Below are 23,524 nucleotides of genomic sequence, written 5' to 3' on the forward strand. Positions count from 1 at the left end.
ATAACCAATTGAATTTGATTATGTCAGCAATCCTGCAGGTCATGGCCTTCGTGTAATAGCCTATTGTTTATTGTAGTGTGTCTTTTGTTTTATACTGAAATGCAATTAATTCTCAGAACTGACGAAAGATGGATTTTGGAAAATAGGAAAATTATGTACGAAAACTAACGCTTCCCAGAGATTTACTATTTTTCTGAAAATCCTTGCATGCCAAGCTTCAAAATGAGTGATCATTTATTAAAATCCGTTCAACCGTTTTCCAGTAATTTCCATTACCAAGTGCCTCGTTTTTACCTGACAACGCTTTTTAGTTCCTTTAAGTATTCTGGTTATTGTATTGTGTTTGTGTTTTGTGAAGGATTTTAGATAAGGGCGCAAATAGCCATAGGCTATGTAGCTGACGCGCCCTTTTTAAACTGCATTACCAATTCAAATTATATATAGATAATAAATATTCAGGAAATAAATATAAGCTATATCAATAAATGTAGATAAACAGAAATATAATAATATAGGCCTACCGGTAAATATAAAACATAAAAATATAAAACATAAAAATATAAAGCCATAAAGCAACAAAAGCTGAAACATCAAAGCCAAGATCTACAGACCATAAATCATTATCTTAATACAATAGAATACAACGTAGTATAAGCTACATCACTGTCAAAGGTTCAAAGGGACATGGTTCTTAATTGTGCCGTAAACCTACTCCACAGGATCCACACCGCTACCTGTTTTATCAACCGGTTTCTAACATGATTTCTTGCCTTCGATTTTTCTGGACCATTTGCAGGTCCGTTCATAAGTGTGACAGTCCTCAGGATCTGGGAGTCGCATGCTCTCATTAAGTTCCTTAGCTCAGAATAAATTTGAACATTTAATTCTGTTATGCATCAACAAATTGTTCTTCGCTTTCAGAGCATCCCAACGTACGAGTCTTCATAACTCATGGAGGGAATCTGGGAACTCAAGAAGCGATTTATGCCGGCGTTCCCATGGTAGGCATACCGATCATGGCTGACCAGCCACTCAACGTCAAGAACTGCGTGTCCAAAGGAGTGGCTGTACAGCTGGATTACGACTCCATCACAACAGAGAACGTACTCAAGGCTCTGAACAAAGTACTGCATGACCCCAGGTGAGCTGGTCATCAGAATTATATGAGGAATTATGTGGACTGTTGTTGGACAAACTGGGCAACGTAGAGATAGAAAACAAAGTGAGGCGAGGCGTTGGGAAAAGATTTGAATTGTATTGTTTTAAACAAATTAATTATTCGGAATATCATGTCTTACAAGAAAACCGTTTAGTTCATTTGGTATTACTTTCACCTGGTAGAATTGTATTAATGTGCGATATTTTAAGTAATTTAATATCATCTTCACAGCAGGGATTAGGCAACAGTGTCCGTTCCGTCTTCACAATGTTCAAGTCCATCGTTTTCTTGGACGCCCGACATTCCTCCTACTTATACCAGGGCTACAATGTTTTTCATTGTCAAGAGTTAAATGCATAGTAAAATCAGTAGAAATGAGATTTTTCCGTAGAGTGTAGGGTTGTAAAAGAAACGATCAGATAAAGAATGAAAATATACGAGAAGAGATTTAAGTATAGACTATAAACGAAAAAATATAAGAATATAAAGAAAACTTGTGAATATGTATAGGGTGTGGCAATGGAATATGACGGTTTTTATAGTCCTGTTGTGGAACACTCAGGACGAATCATAAGAAAACACATATACTGGAAGTGATCTAGTACAATGCAATTTATTAATGTCGATTACTTTTTAAAAACTACATTTCGTAAGTAGCCACCGCGACAATAACATTCCTGCGATCTGCTATGAAAGTTCTGCATAACTCGCCCCAACAAAACAGGTTCGATGGCACTAATTTCGTTCCGTATATTTTGGTTCAGCTGAATGGTGGTGCGAAGTTGTTGCGATACACCCTGCATTGAATTGAATTTAACGGAGGGGGCACTATGGCCCAGCACTGCGACCTGTTAAGATCTATTGCGCTGATCCTCTGATGACGCATTCCCAAACCCACACTGGCTGACCACACTAAGGTTCTCTGTGTACCCAGGTTTTGAGGAAGCAACCCCACTCGTCCTAGGGCAGCATCCTCTATGCCTAATAAAATTATGTAAATGCCTAATTTTGGGAAAAACGGGAGAACCCCGGCAAAAACCCTAACTGCGACTTTGTCCGCCACAAGTGTCACTATAAATTTTTTTAATAAAAAAAATCCCAGACTCAACCGGGAATCGGACCCGGGCCGCCTGCGTGACAGTCTGAGGCTGGTATTCACAGTCGAAGCTTCATATCACCACTTTGCAAAGTGACACTTTTGACGAAATTGGCTCTTTCATATTAGTGCTATTCATAGACGATTGAAGAAGTGCACTTTACAAAGTGTCACTTTACGCCAGCAAAGTGTAGAGTTACAATTTGGTTGGTAACAGAAGTCCCATAATGCCTTTCAAAACAAGTGAACAAACAATAACAAATTAATGACGTATAACCTACAAATTACAATGATTGTGATTCGAATTGGGAGCCTAATTTATCACACGGAAAAGAAAATATATATTTAAAGTTGTTTTATTTCAGTTTCTAGTTTTCGCTGCCGATAGTTTAGATTATTTCAGTCAGTTCAGATATATAATATTTATTAAATAGGTAGTGATACTGCTGGTGAAATTAGGTTAGTTTTGTACAGTACATAGCTGATTCGTTGATTTATATAGTTAGATTAGGTTTTGTACATATCTTTTTCATTGATTTACATCGTTGTTAGGTTTTGTATGTATCAGTTCCACTGATTATATAGTTAGGTTAGATTTTGTACATATCTTCTATTGGTTTATGTAGTTAGGTTAAGTTGGATTGAGTGGGTTAAGTTTTGCGTGTATATATATATATATATATATATATATATATATATATATATATATATATCGTTAGGTTAGTTTTATACGTACCTGCTTCATTGATATATCGTTTTATTCCATTCATTTTCATTTTTGCCTTTTTCGTGAATAGTGAATAGGAGTCAAAAGAATGAAATAAACACATTAGGCCTATTGCTATCATTATTATTATTATTATTATTATTATTATTATTATTATTATTTTCTCTCTCTCGTTTCCATTATTGGCTGCTCTTCAGGAATATTTAATGATTTAATGCCAAATTTTTCTGCAATGCTAAACAAAATAGGCCTAATAGTATGAGATCTCTTTTCATGGTGAGGTTATGACTGCACATGAACTAGAGACAGTACCTCACCAGCAAAAGCTCTATTGCTTACCGGCATGAAAATATATATTATCAAAATAATGATTATATGAACATCAAGATAAATCTTATCTCAAAATACAGGTAGTCAACGAAAATCAAAATCGTTTTAAATCCAATATAATTATGGAATCTGCTTAGAAGGCAGGCATGTGAGGAGTCTCAGTGCTAATTTAAGATAGTTACGCCTACATTAGATCGAAGTTAGTTTAATATTATATAAGTTAAAAAAATTCGTTTCAGTAATAAAAAATAGGTTATATAGGAATATCTACCTACATATCACTTCATCGAATTGAGGTTATAAATATACGGATGTTACTACAGAAATACCTGAACTATAATATTATAGATATTAATGTATGGTACATATCTATAGCATAGAATTTTAATGCAGTCAATAACTGTATTATTGGAGGCACTGGCAAACCTCTATTATTCGTATTTGTCAACAAGTCTTCGAAAAGATGAGCAGTCTCAATAACAATTTTTTATCAAATCGGAACCATTTTTTAAAATTCTATATCATTATAAAATTCCACGGGATTGTCTTTAGGCCTATCCGTAATGTAGCGCTTTCGTCCATTGTCCACTAATTGTGCCACCTCTTCCGCATGTTCTAATAAATAGTTCGACAACTTCCAAGACGTCCGCCATTTTTCTACAAAGTGACACTTTCGGCTCAAAGTGTGGTTGGAAGTACACTTTCATCCAAAGTGATCCTTTGCACCAAAGTGTCGACTGTGCAACGGAAAAGTGATACTTTGCGTCTTCCAAAGGACACTTTAATCGAAAGTGTCGGCTATGAATAGCAGCCTGAATGTCTAACCATTCAGCCACCGCTGACTGCGATACACCCCACTTTTGAGATAACCCCATAGGAGGTAATCAGCTGCACACTGCTCATGGTTCAATGAACTGTCTGCGAAACATGTTTCCAGAACGAATAAATTCACCATTTGGAGGCATTGCCTGGCCGCCAAGATCTCCTGATTTGACTGCAGCTGATTACTTCCTATGAGGTTATCTCAAAATTAGGGTGTATCGCAATAACCTCACACCATCATCCAGCTGAAACAAACATAAGGAACGAAATTAGTGCCATCGAACCTGTTTTGTTGGGGCGAGTTATGCAGAACTTTCATAGCAGATTGCAGGAATGTATTCGTTGCCGTGAAGGCTAATTAGGAGATTTAGTTTTTAAAAAGTAATCACACATTAATAAATTGCATTGTACTAGATCACTTCCAGTATATGTGTTTTCTTTTTATTCGTCCATAGTGTCCCACAACAGGGCTGTATAAACCATCATATCCGACAGCCGTACCCTATACATATTCATCAGTTTTCTTTATATTCTTTTATTTTTTCGTTTATACTGTATACGTTAATCTCCTCTCGTATATTTTCATTCTTTATCTGATCGTTTCTTTTACAACCCTTCACCCTACCGAAAAATCTCATTTCTACTGATTTTACTATGCATTTATCCCTTTCTTTTATTATTCAAGACACATTTTCAAACATAATAATTGAAACAGCGATTATCTTTATGTGTATCTTTGTCCTAGCAATAAATTCATTATTATTATTATTATTATTATTACTATCATCATCATCATCATCTTCATTATAATATTTACATTACCCTCTTTTTCTAGTTTATATCCTTTAAAATGTTATTTTTATTTCTTTACGCGTCTTCTTTTAAGTGTTATAGCGACACTGCTGCTGCTGCTGCTGCTACTACTACTACTACCATTGCTCCTATATCACTACTACTACTGGGTGTTCAGTTCAAAATGTGTCATGGCTCGCTGTATGCCGTCATGTGGCTAGCCGATGAGCCTAGAGAATTCAATCTTCCTACACTTCCGCAGAGGTGTATAACATAAGAGGCAGAAAAGTTGCCTAAAAAGTACGGCGTTCATTCTGTAGAGTACGTACCGATACGTACGGTAACGCCGGTAGTGGCAGGAATGTGAACTGTTTGGAAATACGTACTGTCGGGAAAAGGGGGAGAGGATTAAGACGATTACTTACGTATTTGTTGACATTAACTTCGACTGTCAACATGGACACGGAGCATTTGATTTGTGTTGTGGAATGTTACCGTACGCAACCGATGATAACAAATACCCTGCGTACGACTTGCCGGCGCAAAACACAGTTCGAAAGAGGTTATGGTAGCACACAGACCGTACAGACCGCCATCTGTTGCTACGACGTTCAAGTTATACCGTACACGTTCTCAAGTTCAGATTGAAGAACGCCTTAAATAATAGGCAACTTCTCTAACATATAAGCTGAAACTCGCTTCAAATCGTTGACCCAACAACAGTGACGTCATGACACACTTTGAAATGAACACCCAGTACTACTACTATTACAACTACTACCACCACCACTTCTATTGTTGTTACTATTATCATTGTTATTGCAATTATTATTATTATTATTATTATTATTATTATTATTATTATTATTATTATTATTATTATTATTATTATTTTATCATTGAATAAGGTGCTTAGGAAAATATTTGGGGCTAAGCGGGATGAAGTTACAGGAGAATGGAGAAAGTTACACAACACAGAACTGCACCCATTATATTCTTCACCTAACATAATTAGGAACTTAAAATCCAGACGTTTGAGATGGGCAGGGCATGTAGCACGTATGGGCGAATCCAGAAATGCATATAGAGTGTTAGTTGGGAGACCGGAGTGAAAAAGACCTTTAGGGAGGCCGAGACGTAGATGGGAGGATAACATTAAAATGGATTTGAGGGAGGTGGGGTGTGTTGATAGAGACTGGATTAATCTTGCACAGGATAGGGACCGATGGCGGGCTTATGTGAGGGCGGCAATTAACCTTCGGGTTCCTTAAAAGCCATTTGTAAGTAAGTAAGTATTATTTTATCATCATCGTCATCATTACTGGCTTCCAAACTATACAGTATTTTGAAATATTCAAGAAAATAAATTATGTTAATAATTTCAGTTGTGGAATATAAGTACAAAACTCCATTCTGACTGTTCTATTGCATAATAATAATAATAATAATAATAATAATAATAATAATAATAATAATAATAATAATAATAATTTTCAGCATTTCTAACGTTGCAGTATGCAATTTATTGAAACAGTGTCCCGCTGAGGACGGGTAGGCCGTGCACCGTGGTGAAATGAGTTACCGACGTCTGATATAGAGGCAGGCACTTGGTTGGATTTCTGATAACAGTTGGCGTTCACTGACAGTTTGCCTGTAAACACTGCAAAATTCAAGCAGAGCTCGATTGTGTTCATTCCAAACAACATTCCAAGGAATACAGTTTATTCATAAATCATAGTCTTAGCTACTCACACGCTCAGAGTCAAATATTTTTAATTCTAAGGGCCACTGACACTGGCCTAAATTGGTTGTTCTGGCCTGAGTATTCTAAACGGATGGAAAAAAGAGAACGTCATGACAATTGAAGCGGTAGCCGGATAATGGGCCCAAAGGTCTATAGGCCATTTTTCAGGAGAATGTTTAATTCGATTCTCCGTTTTAAAATCTATTTTCATTCTAGTTTCGTTTCAATAGTTTGTAAACAGAGAGCAGGATAGCTAACTGAATGAACCCATGCACCCTTGCGTAGGTGTGGAATTCAGCAAACATCAGTGAAAATGATTCTCAAAGTGAGTGTGAGTCCATCCAGGATGTGCACTGAAGTGTACACTGCACTCTGAAGATAAACTTTGAAGTGAGTGTTAATCCATTAATGTTTCAAATGCTCCAAAATATTTCAGTTTGCCATTGTGATTCTCAACACAAAAAAATATATTAATTACAGCGCGCGACCCAAACCACACTCCAGAGATGTCACATCTAAGTTATGGATGCTTTTCTCTTAACCAGACTGGTACTTTACTTGAAACGCGAACATGTTTGTTGGAATTTTCTCAAAACTGGCTCTTATGATTTTCTTTAAATTTTGCAAATGTACTACACGTACCAATATCTAAAACATTTGAAACAATTTTTTTGTAGTTACACCAATAAAAGGGATGTACGTCGCGCGATTTTTGAATCACCCTGTGTATAACGCTAAAGAACGACAACAGAGTATAAATGATAATTTGAATATCATTTATATCGCTAAAGAACGATAACAGAATATGAATGATAACTTGGACATTATTTATATCGCTATCGAACGGTAACAAATTAAAATGATAACTTGAAAAAGGCTTGAACTCACAACCTTCGAATCATTAAGCAAACACACTACCTCTATTCTGCGAGACTCAGATGTGAATGACTCCTGTTTAAACATTTTAGTTCCAAAACTGCTTATATAAGCGCATGCATCATGTAACATCATCGTTATCCGAAGTGGGATTAGAAAATATTCGCTGTTCACCAATGCTGCCACTTTTTTTTAACAGCTGTACAATGTTCCTGAAGAAAGATAAGTACTTCAAACTTTTGTCATGTTCTTTGGACTGCTTGTTTCAGTTACCGTACAAACGCCAAGCGTCTGTCACAGCTGTTCAGAGATCGTCCGCAATCGGCGCTGGACACTGCCATCTACTGGACAGAGTACGTCATCAGACATCGTGGAGCGCCACATCTGCGATCTGCAGCACTAGATCTGACTTGGTACCAATATCTGCTACTGGACGTCATACTTTCGATTATCGCCCTTATGATTGCCTTGGGATTTCTTGTACTTTACAGCTTTAAAATAATGCTCAAACTGGTGACCGGTAATGTGTCACATGCTGCAGTCAAGAACCATTCACTCCCTAAGTCTTTCTTTGAAAAAGCTAGGAAAAATACACACCCGTCAAAGTAATGGAATGGAACACATTTCTTCGCGTATCTACACCGCTATCACATTTTTCTGAAAACTTTCTTCATTTTCGGTTTAAACTGTAATTGCCTTGATTCAGTTATTCAATTACCAGTCTAAAATTATCGTACAGCTCGCCGTTAGTACACCGGGCCGTACCGAGCCATGCCAACAAAAGGAAGTGATAACTTATATCGCTAATAAAATTCGTGACTGCATTACTTATGTATTGGGTGCAGTGGCCAACAACTAAGTTTATCCGGTTTTTAAATGCACTGAAAGAAAATACACGTTTTAAAATATATTACTATAATATCAGGGGCTCACAACCAGAGTGTACCAAGTCCACCTGTGATCAGTTTGTGGATGAATACAATCTCGGATGAACAAAACTTAGAATTATTCATTGCCATAACAAACAAAGTCCATAACTCATTTGTTACTCCACAGAAGGCAGCATTTCCTATGGAAGTTGAAGGTTGCTAAGCGTGAGCCAGGAACTTTAAGACTCAATATCTCAGAACTATTCCAGATGGACTTGTTCCACTGAGGTTGTGAACCCCTCATATAACCATTTAACACAGAGATGTGAAGAATAAATGTGGCGCGATTCAGGGAATATCGTTGTAATCGACGAAATCAATTTTGTGAAACAATAATGGAGTGATAATGGGCCCTATATTCAATTGTGTTATTTTAGCGCTAAGTACTTGCCACTAAATCTATTTTACTCATATTTCCTGAAAATGTTTTCTTTGTTCCTTATTGATTTTTAATTCTCCTTTGTTTGTATGTGTGTATATGTAATTATCCTCAGTATTGTAGTGTTATATTTTACGTAATTCTTGTAATTTGTAATATTGGTTCACTTACCACTTGCATATTCATTGAATGTAACTTCTAAGCCTTATATTATTTTGTAATTATTATTTGGTATATTTGCATTACAGTAGTTTACTCAACATGTGCTACTATGGTTATATCATTAGTCTGTAATTATTAAGTTGTACTACCACCGGTATTGTAAATTGTATCAGCTTCTTTTGTTTCTGGCTAATTGGAAGCGAAGACCTGATGGCCTTAACGTCGACAGAATGCATTATTATTGTTATTTATTATCATTATTATTATTATTATTATTATTATTATTATTATTATTATTATCATTATCATCTTATTAAACCTCTAATGATGTAGCCATTGACCGTGAAGCTATCTATCACTAATATATCCCATCAACAAACTGTACCTAACCTTCTGACTATCCATGGGGCTGTTCTCACTGATCTGCCTCTAATATCATCACTGACAATGTGCCTAATTGACAATTACATATTTCTTCACCAGCCCTACCTAATCTTGTAGCTAACAGTGGCGCCACTTCTCGGTAAGATTGAAAACGAGGGAGGAAGGGAGCGAGAAAGAAACTAAATTTCTCCTGGAATGGACGGAACAGATAAACGTCATGTGGACATATTGGCGACATTGTGTGCTTTGTTATCATCCTAACCGCATCTATCGTATTTTCTCGCATACTTTGCGCCACCGCGTATTTTTCGCACCCTAAATTTTAAAGGATTATTTTGAACTTTAATTTTGCTCCGTATATTTTCCGCACACATTTTACGCACAATTTTTTTTCAGTGAAGTACGAATTTTCCATCCATAAATTCCATTGAGCGTATTCCGAATCTCACCTGTGAGCAATCCGATGGAATCACGGTGTTCCGAATTCCACCGATGACGTCATTGATGCTCTACCGGTGTGGCACCGGTGCCATCAACTTGCAGAGGTGGTGGCAGTCTCCATCTGCCTCCATCAGTGAATCTGATTGGTTCTTGTATAGGGCGGGAATTAACAGACGAATAACATCCGTGCACTGTTGTGTCATGGCGGTGTGTTCTGTTTTATTGTTTGTAATGAGCACAACGTAAAAACAATATGTTAATGGCTTATGAGTGAACATGTCAACGGACCAGTTATTACTACTGGTTCAAGAAATAAATTGTTTATGCTATCTTTTCTTTGAACGAGATGGGAGAACGAAAATTTCGCAAAATTTTGCTAGCGTAGCACAGAAAACAACTTGTACAGTCGCCATGACAGCATCGATCCTTCCAGCAGTTTTGTTCCTTATTTCGCTGCAACGTGACGTCATTGATGCCACCGGTGAGATTCGGAATACGCTGATTGCCAATATTTGCATTCCACGGCATTGTACCCAACTCAACTACCTGCTTCATAAAGGAACCCTTAATAACGTTACTTCAACACTGATGCTTGTCCTTGTAAATTACCACCAAGGGCAGTGACTGTGACAAGTTTTATTGTTTAACATGTATAGTGCAGTTGTCACCGCAACATGAACAATGCATCCATCAACCACCTGTAGGCCTATAAACTCGTAAATTGTGCTCAATTAAAGACTAACCTATTGAGGATGCTACGTCTGCTATGTACTTTGCTTCATTATGATTGTCATATATCCAATTTAATTATTACTTACAATTCAAGATTACCAGTAGTCTTAGGTGACAAAAGTACTGTATTCTTAACTACCATATACTTGAATAAAACCCACACCAAGAAGTGTAATTTAAAAATTCGCATATTTTACGCACCCTAATTTTTCAAACAGCCAAAGTACATTAAAAAGTGCGAAAATTACGCGAGCAAATACGGTACTATTTCTTAAAAAAAAAAAAAAAATCTAGAATGAGATGTGAAAATACATATAACTAATTTCAGAAAATAGCTACCTAGTTAAGCATTGCATCAACTATAAAAAGGAAACATAACTAGGAGTAAGACTCAGCTATGTGGAGCGCAATTCTGGCACAGTATGCAACACTGCAGGCTAGACGAATTTAACAGTGTATCCAACTTGCTATTACCGACACAAAAACGTGTCAACAATACTTTGAGAAATGTTAAAATAATTCAATCGATAGTTGCATAAACAACATTGAGTCCAATTTTACACCCTCTGTAAGTTAATATTGTTTTATATGATAAGAAAACATGGTGCTACAAAGGGAGGAGAAACTACTCGTATTTAGACAGCACATCTAATCATTTTTATCGGCTGGGTAGCGTAGTCGGTATAGCGCTGGCCTTCTGTGCTCGAGGTTGCGAGTTCGATCCCGGCCAGGTCGATGGCATTTAAGTGTGCATAAATGCGACAGGCTCATGTCAGTAGATTTACTGACATGTAAAAGAACTTCTGCGCGACAAAATTCCGGCACTCTGGCGACGCTGATATAACCTCGGCAGTTGCGAGCGTCGCTAAATAAACCATAATTCATAATTCTTAAGTCTTAATAGTTTTGCAATCATACTGTGACGCAAGCGATTTTCACATCACGTTATTTCTTTAAAAAAGTTTCATGTTGTAAATATAACCTTATTAAACAATTAATTTCTCGTTAAAGCGCAATTTCATTTAAATCTGGACAAAGCTAATAAATAGTAGTTGTCTGTGTTAAGCGCGGACGTCCAGTCACCCTATTGATAATATGAATTTAGGGTCAGACCTGTCTTCGGACAATTGACTAAACAATATTCATTTTTTCCTTGCAATGACATCAGTCCACAAAATTAAAAAGTAGCAGATAAATATCAATAAAATGTATCGTACTGAATTTTATAAGATAATAATGTTGAAAGTTCATAATGCAGCAATTGAAGACAGCCATACATTCGCAGTTTAGGAGAAAAATTGTTTTATGTCTCTCCTGTAACATTTATGGACTGATGTTGTTTATGCAACTACTGATTCAAATGTACTATGACCAAAAATTTGTTTTTATTTTGTTTATTTGTTAAACAAGGCAACGTTAAAATATGGTAAATATACATTTATACGACCAATTAAAACCCTATCATTGTGTTCTGAAAAAGTAGACCTGTGTTGCAAAAAGAGACAGGAAAAAAATTACGTCATGGAATTCCCTATTGATAACATAAGTGACGTAAGTAAAGCTATTAGCTGCCGCCAGCAAGTCGTCAAACAAATAATTCTTCAAAGGTTGAAAAATTTAACTCGTCATGGAACTTCACTCTGAAGGCCATTCGGGGAAGATGCGTAATAAGTAGAAGCACCTGGTTTTGAAAAACATATCTAGAAGGAGTAGTGGTAATATAATTTGCTGGAAAAATACCTTGAAATAGGTTGCTCTCTGCATACTATCAACTCCTCCTTTCGGTTACTGAAAGAAATTACAGAACACAATCATTAATTTCAGTGAAATATTTGAGGAATACGAATAACACTAAAAATGTCAAGATTTTAAATTCAACGAAACAAAGCTGAGGAATAGCCCACGAATATAACTCATGGAAACATTTTGCAACTGCTCCTACATATTTTTATGTTTAGAGTAGTACAATCGTCTCCATACTACCACTGCTTTAATTACATTTATTAATAAAGTAGATTTTGAAGACTCTGAGACTTATAAATATAACAGTAATATCAATTATGATGACCTATTGTTAGATATAAGTAATGAAATATGGGATACTGTAATGAGTTGTAATGATCCCGATAATGGTATCGAAAATTTTTATCAAATTTTAAATACGAATATTATAAAGAACACAAATAAAACTACTCAAGAAGTTTCTAGTAAGTTTAAAAAGATTAAACAATGGATTACAAATGGTATAGTTAAATCAATCCGTACAAGAGACAAACTTGCAAGCAAATTAAGAAAAGAACCATTTAATATTATTTTAAAAAACAAATTTCAAAAATTTCGTAAAATATTATCTAACGTAATAAGGAGAGCGAAAGATAATTATTTCTCTATCAAATTAGAAAAATATGGCAATAATTCTAAAAGTTTTGGCAAACTGTGCGAGAAGCAGCAAATATTGAAGTAAATAAAAAAGAACAATTTAATGAGATTGTTTCTCGAAATGGTTTAATCTTAAGTGATAAAACACATATTGCAACAGAATTTAACTCGTATTTTACAAACATTGGCTTGGATATTGTATCGTCTATAAAAACTAACAATTTTCTTAGCAATGTAACTTCAGTAAATGTTTGTATGTATCTTTACCCCGTAACAGATGACGAAATAATCAATATAGCCAAAACTTTAAAAAATAATGTATCACCCGGTCCTGATAACATAAGTGCTAAAATACTTAAGGTGATTATAAATTATATTGCCAAACCCCTAACTCATATTTTTAATTTATGTTTTCTAAATGGCAAATTCCCAAATAAATTTAAAAATGCAATTGTTAAACCTATTTTTAAAACAGGAGACAAAAGAAATATAAACAATTATAGACCAATATCATTCATTACTTTCATGTATTTCAAAATTACTAGAAAAATGTATTAAAGTTCGATTAATGAATTATCTTGATAAACATAATATATTAAGTGATAATCAATTTGGTTTTCGAAAAAAATTCAGTACAGGTAATGCAATATATCAAGTTACCAAAAAAACTGTTAAATAATTTGATCACGGTAACAAATGTATTGGTATTTTCCTGGACATAAGAAAAGCATTTGATACAGTGAAACATGATATCTTAATTGAGAAATTAGACTTATTAGGAATCAAAGGTAATACTTTAAACTTAATAAAATCGTATCTTAACGACAGAATTCAAATAACAAAAATTGAAATTATACAAGTGAACCTTTAATTATTAACATAGGTGTTCCCCAAGGCACAGTTCTTGGCCCTGTTCTATTTTTAATATATATTAATGACTTATTAAAAATTGACTTACAATAATACAATGGTGTTCACTATTCTTATGCAGATGACACAGTTTTACTTTTTGGTGGAAAAACCTGTTATGATGCATATAATAATTCAAATAATGTACTTAAATTAATAAAAAAATAGTTTGACATAAATTATCTTTCTATCAATGAAAATAAAACCATAATTATTCCATTCTCATTAACTGAAAAATGTAACAAACCTCCTACATCTATATTAAGTACCTATTAAATTACATAATTCTGATTATTGTCTTATACAGTGTAAATGTCCGATTATTAAAGAGTCCTCTGAAGTTAAGTATTTAGGCATAATTTTCGACAATCATTTAAAATGGAACCAACACATTAATTACCTTTGTAATAAATTATGTAAAATAGTATATTGTTTTCTTTTATTGAGGAATTACTTGTCAATAAGTTTATTACGTACAATATATATAACTTTATTTCAATCGGTAATTATGTATGGAATTATAGGATGGGGTAGCTCATTTAAATCCAATTTTAATCCACTTTATTTATTACAGAAGAAAATAGTTAAAATATGTCTTCATAAACCTATTGATTTTCCATCTCAAAATTTGTTTCTAGACTTTAATGTACTTAACGTAAGACAAATTTATTATATTGTATTAATAAAATTCATACATAAAAATCGGAATAATTTTGAATTGTATTCTCATAGTTATGAAAAAAAGGTATGAATTCTTTAAGATTGTTTGAACCAAAATGCAACACTGTTACAGTACGGTATTTAATCATAGTAGTAATTTAGGCCCAAGAATATAATTATAACAAATTTATATTTAAATATCCTAATCTTGTCCATTCTAATAGTTCAAGTATTAAATTTAAAAAGTTATGTATGGATTTTATAAAAATTGAAAAATTGTAAATTTAAATTTATATACTATAATTGCACAGTAGACATAAGACAAATTGTATTGTATAAGTATTAATTTCAATTCAGGAATCCGCCCCTGAACACGAGTTCTACTCTTTCAGGGGCGAGCTAAAGTTTTTCTGTATATATTATATTTTATGTTACAATTATTAGCAAAATAATAAATAAATAAAAAATAAATAAATCAATATAAATATGAATATAAATAAATAAATAATTAATTAAATAAATAAATAAATACAGAAGGGTTTTCTCTGAAAATAATAGTTTTTAAAGTTGAATAAATTTTATCTGTGAGCATGTGCTGAAGAAAATGAAAATGGGTATTTGGAAAGCCCTCACAAGTTTCATTTTTCAATATATACAAGTGAAACAACAACAACTCTGACGCTGTAAGATGGGGGAAAAAAACTCTAAAAATATTTGTAAGGGTGTACAGATACCGAAATAAAATTTGGAGTTCCCTTATTGAGGAAGTTTCGTTTACAACACAATGCACATGCGCGATGAACAAGAGGCCCTGTATATATGCTACTTGTGGACAGTTGTGCGAAATTGTTGCTTACATACAGGTGGACTCCCTTCCAGACTTGCTCCAATTTTAATTCCTTATCTGTACATTTTAAGTGCAATATTAGAGTAGTCATTTTATCATACTGTTTACTGCAGCTACACGAAATACGCGTTTGGAAAACGTGTCGTGAAATACCAACAGTATATTACACAATATATATTATAACCTGAAATAACTCCAGATAACATAATTCACTAGACACTTGGGTAAAGATATGCAATTCTCTATGATTTATTGCCTTGTTTTGAATACAATGTAACTACAACTGTAACAAATGTGCATAGTGTGGAGGAACATTCTCTGACAACCTGCTTCAATGAAAGGAAATACTTCAACAATACCAAAATTAAAGATATAGTGGCTTATTAAGTATGAGTTTAAATAATTCAGTTATATGTTAAAGAAAATAATAAAAATCTATCAACAGACTGAAACACTAAAGCGATATAGGTAAAAAAATTTTTAATATAAGAAAAATAAAATGTCTGGAAAAGGGATAATCGTGAATGGACTTCGTTCTGGTTTAACATTAATTGTTGTTGAAATGAAATTAACAGATTTACATGTCATGATTAGAGACAGTCAAAATTCGTGACTGGAGAAATGGAGAAAAACCTGAAACATAGTTTAAAACATGGTTCACATAAAAAATATCATATAATTACACGTTTCAACTAACGAAACACTCGCGAAAAATCGCAAAGAAAAATGACTCGTGAATTTAGCATATTTTCTGTCGTTATTCGCGAAAAGGCGCAATTTTTCACGAATTAATAAATATACTTTCTAAATCTGAATATTTTAGAAGTTCGGTTTGAAAAATGCACAAGTTTGGAATGCTGGCGCTAAATGATTTGAGTTGAAATGGTTCGTAAACGGTTTGATGCATCTGAAAGTAGTTTGAAACGTCTCTTTGATCAGGTGGCAATCTTAAAGAATCCATCACCTAATGTAGCACTACAATGCATAGTGAACTGAAGGCCATAGTTTGTAAACAATAGTCCTGGACTTTCAGTGCGAGAAGGTTTGCTATCATTACGTGAAGATCACAGTGATTTCGTGGACGTAGCACTCCAAGCTATGTGAGTTCCAGGTTCTATTGTTGACTGTGTGCTAACAAATAGAAGAAGAAACCTTACAATGACAAGTTAAGAACTTGTATATATCAATTCTCGATGCCCATGCGTCCTACTTTAAACGGTTCAAACCTACCCGCGCAAATGAGAGTCGCTGCTTTCTCTCTCTCAGAAAGCAGGTTGGCTCGCTTTTTTCCCTCTTGTGAGGGAGAAAGCAAAGATCGCGCGGCGACGAGTCACGTTGGCAGTAGAAATACCCCCAGGCACTGTGACGTCAATGGCGTCCTCAACCACCATTGTTCCGAGGGGTATAAATATGCCGCATCTCCGCGACTTCAGACACTGCAAAATAAATAGATCACTGCGGCGATATATCACCTGGACCAACATGTGGCGAATACAAATAAACACAAACAAAACACAAACATGCGTGCTCCGTCCCTCCCTCCGCTCCCGCACAGTAAACGCAAATCCCATCACAATCGGTACCAACCAAATCCCACTCCGGCGACAACTCACCTATCTCGGCATCCCAATTTACTTCAAATTATCCTGGACCACTCTTGCCAATAACACCTGGTACAATTTTAATGCGGCCACCAAAGCAATCACCTACCTTAGTGGCATCAGACGCCCAGGCTGCTCAACTCCCACACTCCTACATCTTTACAAAGCATTGGTTCGATCCCTTTGTATGCACCCCTCCATATTCCTAGTACAAACATCCAACTCCAACAGACGCAAATTTGAGGCAAGAGAAAGGCGCATTCTAAGATCAATTTCCGGACTCCCAAGACGAAGCACCAATCACACCGTATATCAAACAACAAACACAACACCACTCTTCACACACCTACAGAACATCAACGACAAATACACATTCTCCGCACTCAACAGGCAATACACACACACACTCTTCACACAACCACCCGACACAAATAACAGAACAACAATATCACGACCGACAACATCCACAGTAACACCTACATAAACATAAAACAACTACATGTTGATTCATCTTTGTATCGCCGCTAACCAATAAAAAGAGAGAGGCGATGGTGACCAACATCCCTAAGCACTAAAAACATGACCCAGCGGACAACCTTAAAGGAGAATATAGAAAACTACAATTGTCAAAAGATATAATGAAAGGCACCGGGATTTCTAGTTCCAAAAAATTAAAAACTGACACCAAAAAAAAAAAAAAACCACATTGTTTATCCTTTCCAATTTTAATTATTTTAATTATCTGTTGTTCCACATTTCTATTATGTATTATGTAAACAATTTCTTTGTTATTATGTTATGTATTCTAAGTGTATTAATCACGACGGCTGAAGAGGGCACACAAATAAGCCCCTGAAACAGCCGCCGGCAATGTATACTCTTTGTATATTTTACCGGAATAAAACATTCGAATCGAAAAATCGACTTCAGACACTGGTTGGCTAGATGGCAAAGAGGTAGCTCTGACGCGTCCTCCGTCACTAGCAGCAGTCATCCAACCAGTCCTACGCTATGGTTGTCTTTTGTTCGGACGTGTCAACACACGGCCACCACTCCGGGAACAGGGAGCCAAGTTGCGCCCCTGTCTCCTGTACTCTTTCCTACACCAGCCTCACTTCTTACGTATTCTAAACTTATTTTATTCTCGTCTCGCTACAAGTCTCATCACCACCTCCAACCCACCCACTTCTCTCCCCTGATCACCCTCATCTCACACCTTCCTGACTTCGACTCCCCGCTCTTATCCCGGCTTGTTCGATTAAACACAACCATCTCCTTAGCCCCCCCTCTAGAGTCGGTAAGTCGCGAGTGCGCTCTGTTGATCCGTCGATGATAGAGGTCACCTTTCCCCGCTCTTGAAGTCGGTAAGTCGCACAGTACGCTGTGTTGATCCTCCGATGCCAGGAGCTTGTTCTCGAAGTCGGTAAGTCGCACAGCACGCTGTGTTGATCCTTCGAACTAGAGAACTAACTTTCTACCTCATTCCATCTCTCTCGTTATCCTCCCCCCCCACAACCTACATGAGAGCAAGCCGATTTACCCCAGGCACTCCCATTACCCCTACCTCCCTCTCACTCAACTCTTACTTTACTATCGTCTATCATAACTCTCCCCGCATCGAAGCCTCAGGCCGAATTTCTAAATTATCAATTTCTATCACGATTCCCCCCGTTAGCCCTACCATAGAACTAGGAGGGAACCACAGTTATACTTTCTTTGTTAGCCTATTTCTGTAATAAACAAATGTTACTTTAAAAAACAGCCTTTCCTTTAAACCACAGTTTCTTATCATCACTCCACTCACCAGCTGCAGCCATCTTGTCACGTCTCTCCCGTTTACCCTCCCCACCACGACTACACGTCGGAGAGAGGAACCACCACGGAGACCGGCGTACGATAATTGGCGCCGAACGTGGGGCCCTTTTCTCAGTTGGTACTGAGACGAATCCACATCCACCCCACAGCTCTTCATTCTTCCGAGAGGAGTACTTTTCTCGGTGGCGCCTAACCATGTTTACACGCACCAGAGACCAGTGCTGCCGACGGGGTTGCCCCGGACGCGGGCAATACTACGTGGACTGCGGCATCTGCTCCACCTTCTACCACGCAGTGTGCCTCGGGCTCGAGGACGAGCCCCAGCTCCGAGAAAGCAACCCGTACATTTGCGACGGGTGTCGCAAGAAGAAGGACGACGATAAGATGGAACTCGAGATGCTGCGGAGACTCATGCGCAGTCTTCGCCCCGCCGAGGTTCCACAACCACTTGTGCTCCCCTAGTTCCATGGATTGGAGCACGAGGATCCGGCCGGCTTCATCTCCAGATGCCGCGACCTACTTACCGAGGCGCACATAGACACCTCCCAGTGGTCACGTCTCGTTCAACAGCAGCTGAAGGGACCAGCCAGGGACTGGCTACTGTTCTTCAGTGGCATTCCTTTCTCCTGGGAGGAACTGCAACAAGGACTGATTCACCGCTTCGACAGCCCGGCTGTAAGGGCTACTCTCCAAGCTTCTCTCTACGGGAAGCACCAACGAGAAAACGAGGCTGCCGATCACTTCATTACGGGAAAAATGTTCCTTTATCGGCGGCTTTTTCCTAATGCCGATCCCAACACGAACATTCCAGTGATCATCGAGCTTCTGCGGCCACAACTTCGGCCGTTTCTCAGATATCCGGTTCCGACAACTACAATGGAACTGATACATCGTGCTGTTCCTCTGGAGGGCGACATCAAGCACACCGCTGCCAAGCATCATTCCACTTCATCATCAAACGCTCCACGGTGCCACTACTGCCCGGGGTACCACTATAATCGGGACTGTCCGGTCCGACAGCAGAGACGCACCAATCCTGCTCGCCACATCCCGATCTCCAGCCCCGTCGCGCAAATGGCCCTAGCTCCCGATGAAGAGGAAACGGTCCCGAGGATTGACATCCGAATGGGATCCCACGCAGCCACAGCGGTCGTCGACAGTGCCGCCTCCAGGAACATCATCAATGCTGCAAAAATTCCCATTGGCAGCACCATACGAGCCTGACAGGATGTCATTCATCTTGCCCAACGCGAGCAGACAATGGCAACCCAGGGCGAAGCCGAGATACCCGTCACACTTGCGGGCACAACGAAGCCCATCAACTTCCTCGTCGCACCAGAGCTGCGTGCTGATGCGATTTTGGGGGATCCGTGGTTGCGAGACATATCAGCGCAGCTAGACTACTGTCAAGGACAGCTGAGATTGGGAAACGGTGCAGTAGTACCAGTGATCAACAATGCCAGAACCGGAGAGGGTACCAAGCCAGAACCATAAAGGGACGCCGCTCCTGGCGGAAGCCAACAACCACCGTCACTTGTCAAGCCTTTAGCCGGAGATCCTGCTAAAGAGGAGCGGTACCAGCATCTCTCCGGCCATGTCAGTGGCCCTCCCTCACGGAGCGGATGCAAGGAGATTCCTTCAGCTTCTAGGCCACTAGAGCTCCACATGTTGGAGAGAGTTGTCACGAGCAACAGTCACGCCCCCACTGCAGCTGAGGGGATCTGTTGCTCTGAGGAGGTACCAAGGTGGAGAACCCACTTGGAAAGGGAGAACCTGGCGAGTCCCAGGTAGTTGCCCAAAACGTCGCTGACACCAGGGACAAGGTTACTGTCCCTACTGCTACAGAAGGGATGCCGGATAAACACCGAGGCGGCAACCCGACATCAGATGGCCCATATGCTGAAGTCACAAGCAACACCGACTCCCCTCGGAACATCCGGCCTCCTGAGGCCAAAGGGATGACCACCGAACTCAGCGGCCCAGGATGCTGGCCCGCTGTGACCACCTGCAAGGAGGCGGGATCTTCCCCACCTAAGCCTGACCGACCTACGGACTCACCAACCCAGACGACGCCGGAGGCTGCTAGGAGAGACGCTGCAGCACCGTTGCCGGTGTTGCCTCCAGAAAGAAGAAAACGCGGTGGCCACCCTGATCAGATCGCCGTGTGCGTGCCCGCGATGTGTGATCAAACCGAACGTGCTATTGATGCGAGTGAAGTGGTGCCGCAAGGCAAACGAAACAAGATCGTTGACACACGATCAGTGTACACAAACCATGATCCAAACATACAGAGCAAATATGATAAGCACAAATGGGGGCAGAGACCTCCATAGATTAAGAAACATAAACACTCGGACTAGGCAGCATTAGCCTTTCAAGTTATTGTAGTCATTCATTGTGTATTTTCTCATGTTCAGTGTATTCTTTTGTTTTGTGATACTCCACTTCTGTTCATTGTATTTAATTGTCTCATTGTAAGGGTTATATTAGGTAACTTACTAGTAGTACCGCACGGGCAAAAACAGGAGAGGCGATTGTTGTGTATATCAATTCTCGATGCCCGTGCGTCCTACTTTAAACGGTTCAAACCCACCCGCGCAAATGAGAGTCGCTGCTTTCGCTCTCTCAGAAAGCAGGTTGGCTCGCTTTTTTCCCTCTTGTGAGGGAGAAAGCAAAGATCGCGCGGCGACGAGTCACGTTAGCAGTAGAAATACCCCCAGGCACTGTGACGTCAATGGCGTCCTCTACCACCATTGTTCCGAGGGGTATAAATATACCGCATCTCCGCGTCCGGACTCCCAAGACGAAGCACCAATGACACCGTATATCAAACAACAAACACAACACCACTCTTCACACACCTACAGAACATCAACGACAAATACACATTCTCCGCACTCAACAGGCAATACACACACACACACACACACACACTCTTCACACAACCACCCGACGCAAATAACAGAACAATAGAAAAACTACTCACACTATCACGACCCACAACATCCACAGTAACACATACATAAACATAAAACAACTACATGTTGATTCATCTGTGTATCGCCGCTAACCAATAAAAAGAGAGAGACGATGGTGACCAACATCCCTAAGCACTAAAAACATGAACCAGCGGACAACCATAATAGGGAAAATAGAAAACTACAATTGTCAAACGATATAATGAAAGGCATCGGGATTTCTAGTTCCAAAAAATTAAACACTGACAAAAAAAAAAAAAGAAACATTGTTTATCCTTTCAAATTTTAATCATCCGTTGTTCCACCTTGCTGTTATGTAAACACGTACTTTGTTATTATGTTGTCATGTATTCCATGTATATTAATCACGACTGCTGAAGAGGGCACACAAATAAGTCCCTGAAACAGCCGCCGGCAATGTATACTCTTTGTATATTTTACCGGAATAAAACATTTGAATCGAATCGACTTCAGACACTGGTTGGCTAGATGGCAAAGAGGTAGTTCTGACGCGTCATCCGTCACTAGCAGCAGTCTTCCAACCAGTCCTACGCTATGGTTGTCTTTTGTTCGGACATGTCAACACACGGCCACCACTCCGGGAACAGGGAGCCAAGTTGCACCCCTGTCTCCTGTACTCTTTCCTACACCAGCCTCACTTCTTACGTATTCTAAACTTATTTTATTCTCGTCTCGCTACAAGTCTCATCACCACCTCCAACCCACCCACTTCTCTCCCCCGATCACCCTTATCTCACACCTTCCTGACTTCGACTCCCCGCTCTTATCCCGGCTTGTTCGATTAAACACAACCATCTCCTTAGCCCCCCTCTCTAGAGTCGGTAAGTCGCGAGTGCGCTCTGTTGATCCGTCGATGATAGAGGTCACCCTTCCCCGCTCTTTAAGTCGGTAAGTCGCACAGTACGCTGTGTTGATCCTCCGATGCCAGGAGCTTGTTCTCGAAGTCGGTAAGTCGCACAGCACGCTGTGTTGATCCTTCGAACTAGAGAATTAACCTTCTACCTCATTCCATCTCTCTCGTTATCCTGCCCCCCCACAACCCACATGAGAGCAAGCCGATTTTCCCCAGGCACTCCCATTACCCCTATCTCCCTCTCACTCAACTCTTACTTTACTATCGTCTATCATAACTCTCCCCGCATCGAAGCCTCAGGCCGAATTTCTAAATTATCAATTTCTATCACGACTCCCCCCGTTACCCCTACCATAGAACTAGGAGGGAACCACAGTTATACTTTCTGTGTTAGCCTATTTCTGCAATAAACAAATGTTACTTTAAAAAACAGCCTTTCCTTTAAACTTCACCACAGTTTCTTATCATCACCCCACCCACCAGCTGCAGCCAACTTGTCACGTCTCTCCCGTTTTCCCTCCCCACCACGACTACACGTCGGAGAGAGGAACCACCACGGAGACCGGAGTACGACAAACTGTTGTCTGCGTAGAACTTGAATGTTAAATAATGTTAAGTATCTCAGAATTGTTGTCAACGTAAAACTTTGAATATATAATTATAATTATCAATTATGTTAAGCAACATAATAATTTAATAAAACAGGGTGAAAATTTCAGGTTTACTCAAGAAATTTTCGTCTTCACTCAAGAATTTTTATTCTTTTTAACCAAGAATTTTAGCCACTTTTATTCAGGAATTTTGACTGCCTCTAGTCATGATTCATCACCGCCCCAATCATCATTATCATAAACATTAATATAAACTGTAATCGGTTACATGAACACA

The 23,524-nt window shown here is 38.4% G+C and overlaps 1 protein-coding gene across 1 annotated transcript in view; it reads left to right on the forward strand.

Annotated features, from left to right (window-relative positions):
* LOC138695157 (UDP-glucosyltransferase 2-like) overlaps nt 1-8,835 on the forward strand; it is a 21,199-nt gene extending 12,364 nt beyond the window's left edge. The window contains exons 4-5 of the mRNA XM_069819614.1: nt 922-1,141; nt 7,816-8,835. Of these exons, the coding sequence (XP_069675715.1) occupies nt 922-1,141; nt 7,816-8,155 (560 nt within the window). The 3' untranslated portion in view covers nt 8,156-8,835. The remainder of the gene's footprint in view (nt 1-921; nt 1,142-7,815) is intronic.
* The last annotated feature ends 14,689 nt before the right edge of the window (nt 8,836-23,524 follow it).

The sequence above is a fragment of the Periplaneta americana genome, chromosome 2, assembly GCF_040183065.1.
Source record: "Periplaneta americana isolate PAMFEO1 chromosome 2, P.americana_PAMFEO1_priV1, whole genome shotgun sequence".
Taxonomy (NCBI): Eukaryota; Metazoa; Arthropoda; class Insecta; order Blattodea; family Blattidae; genus Periplaneta; species Periplaneta americana.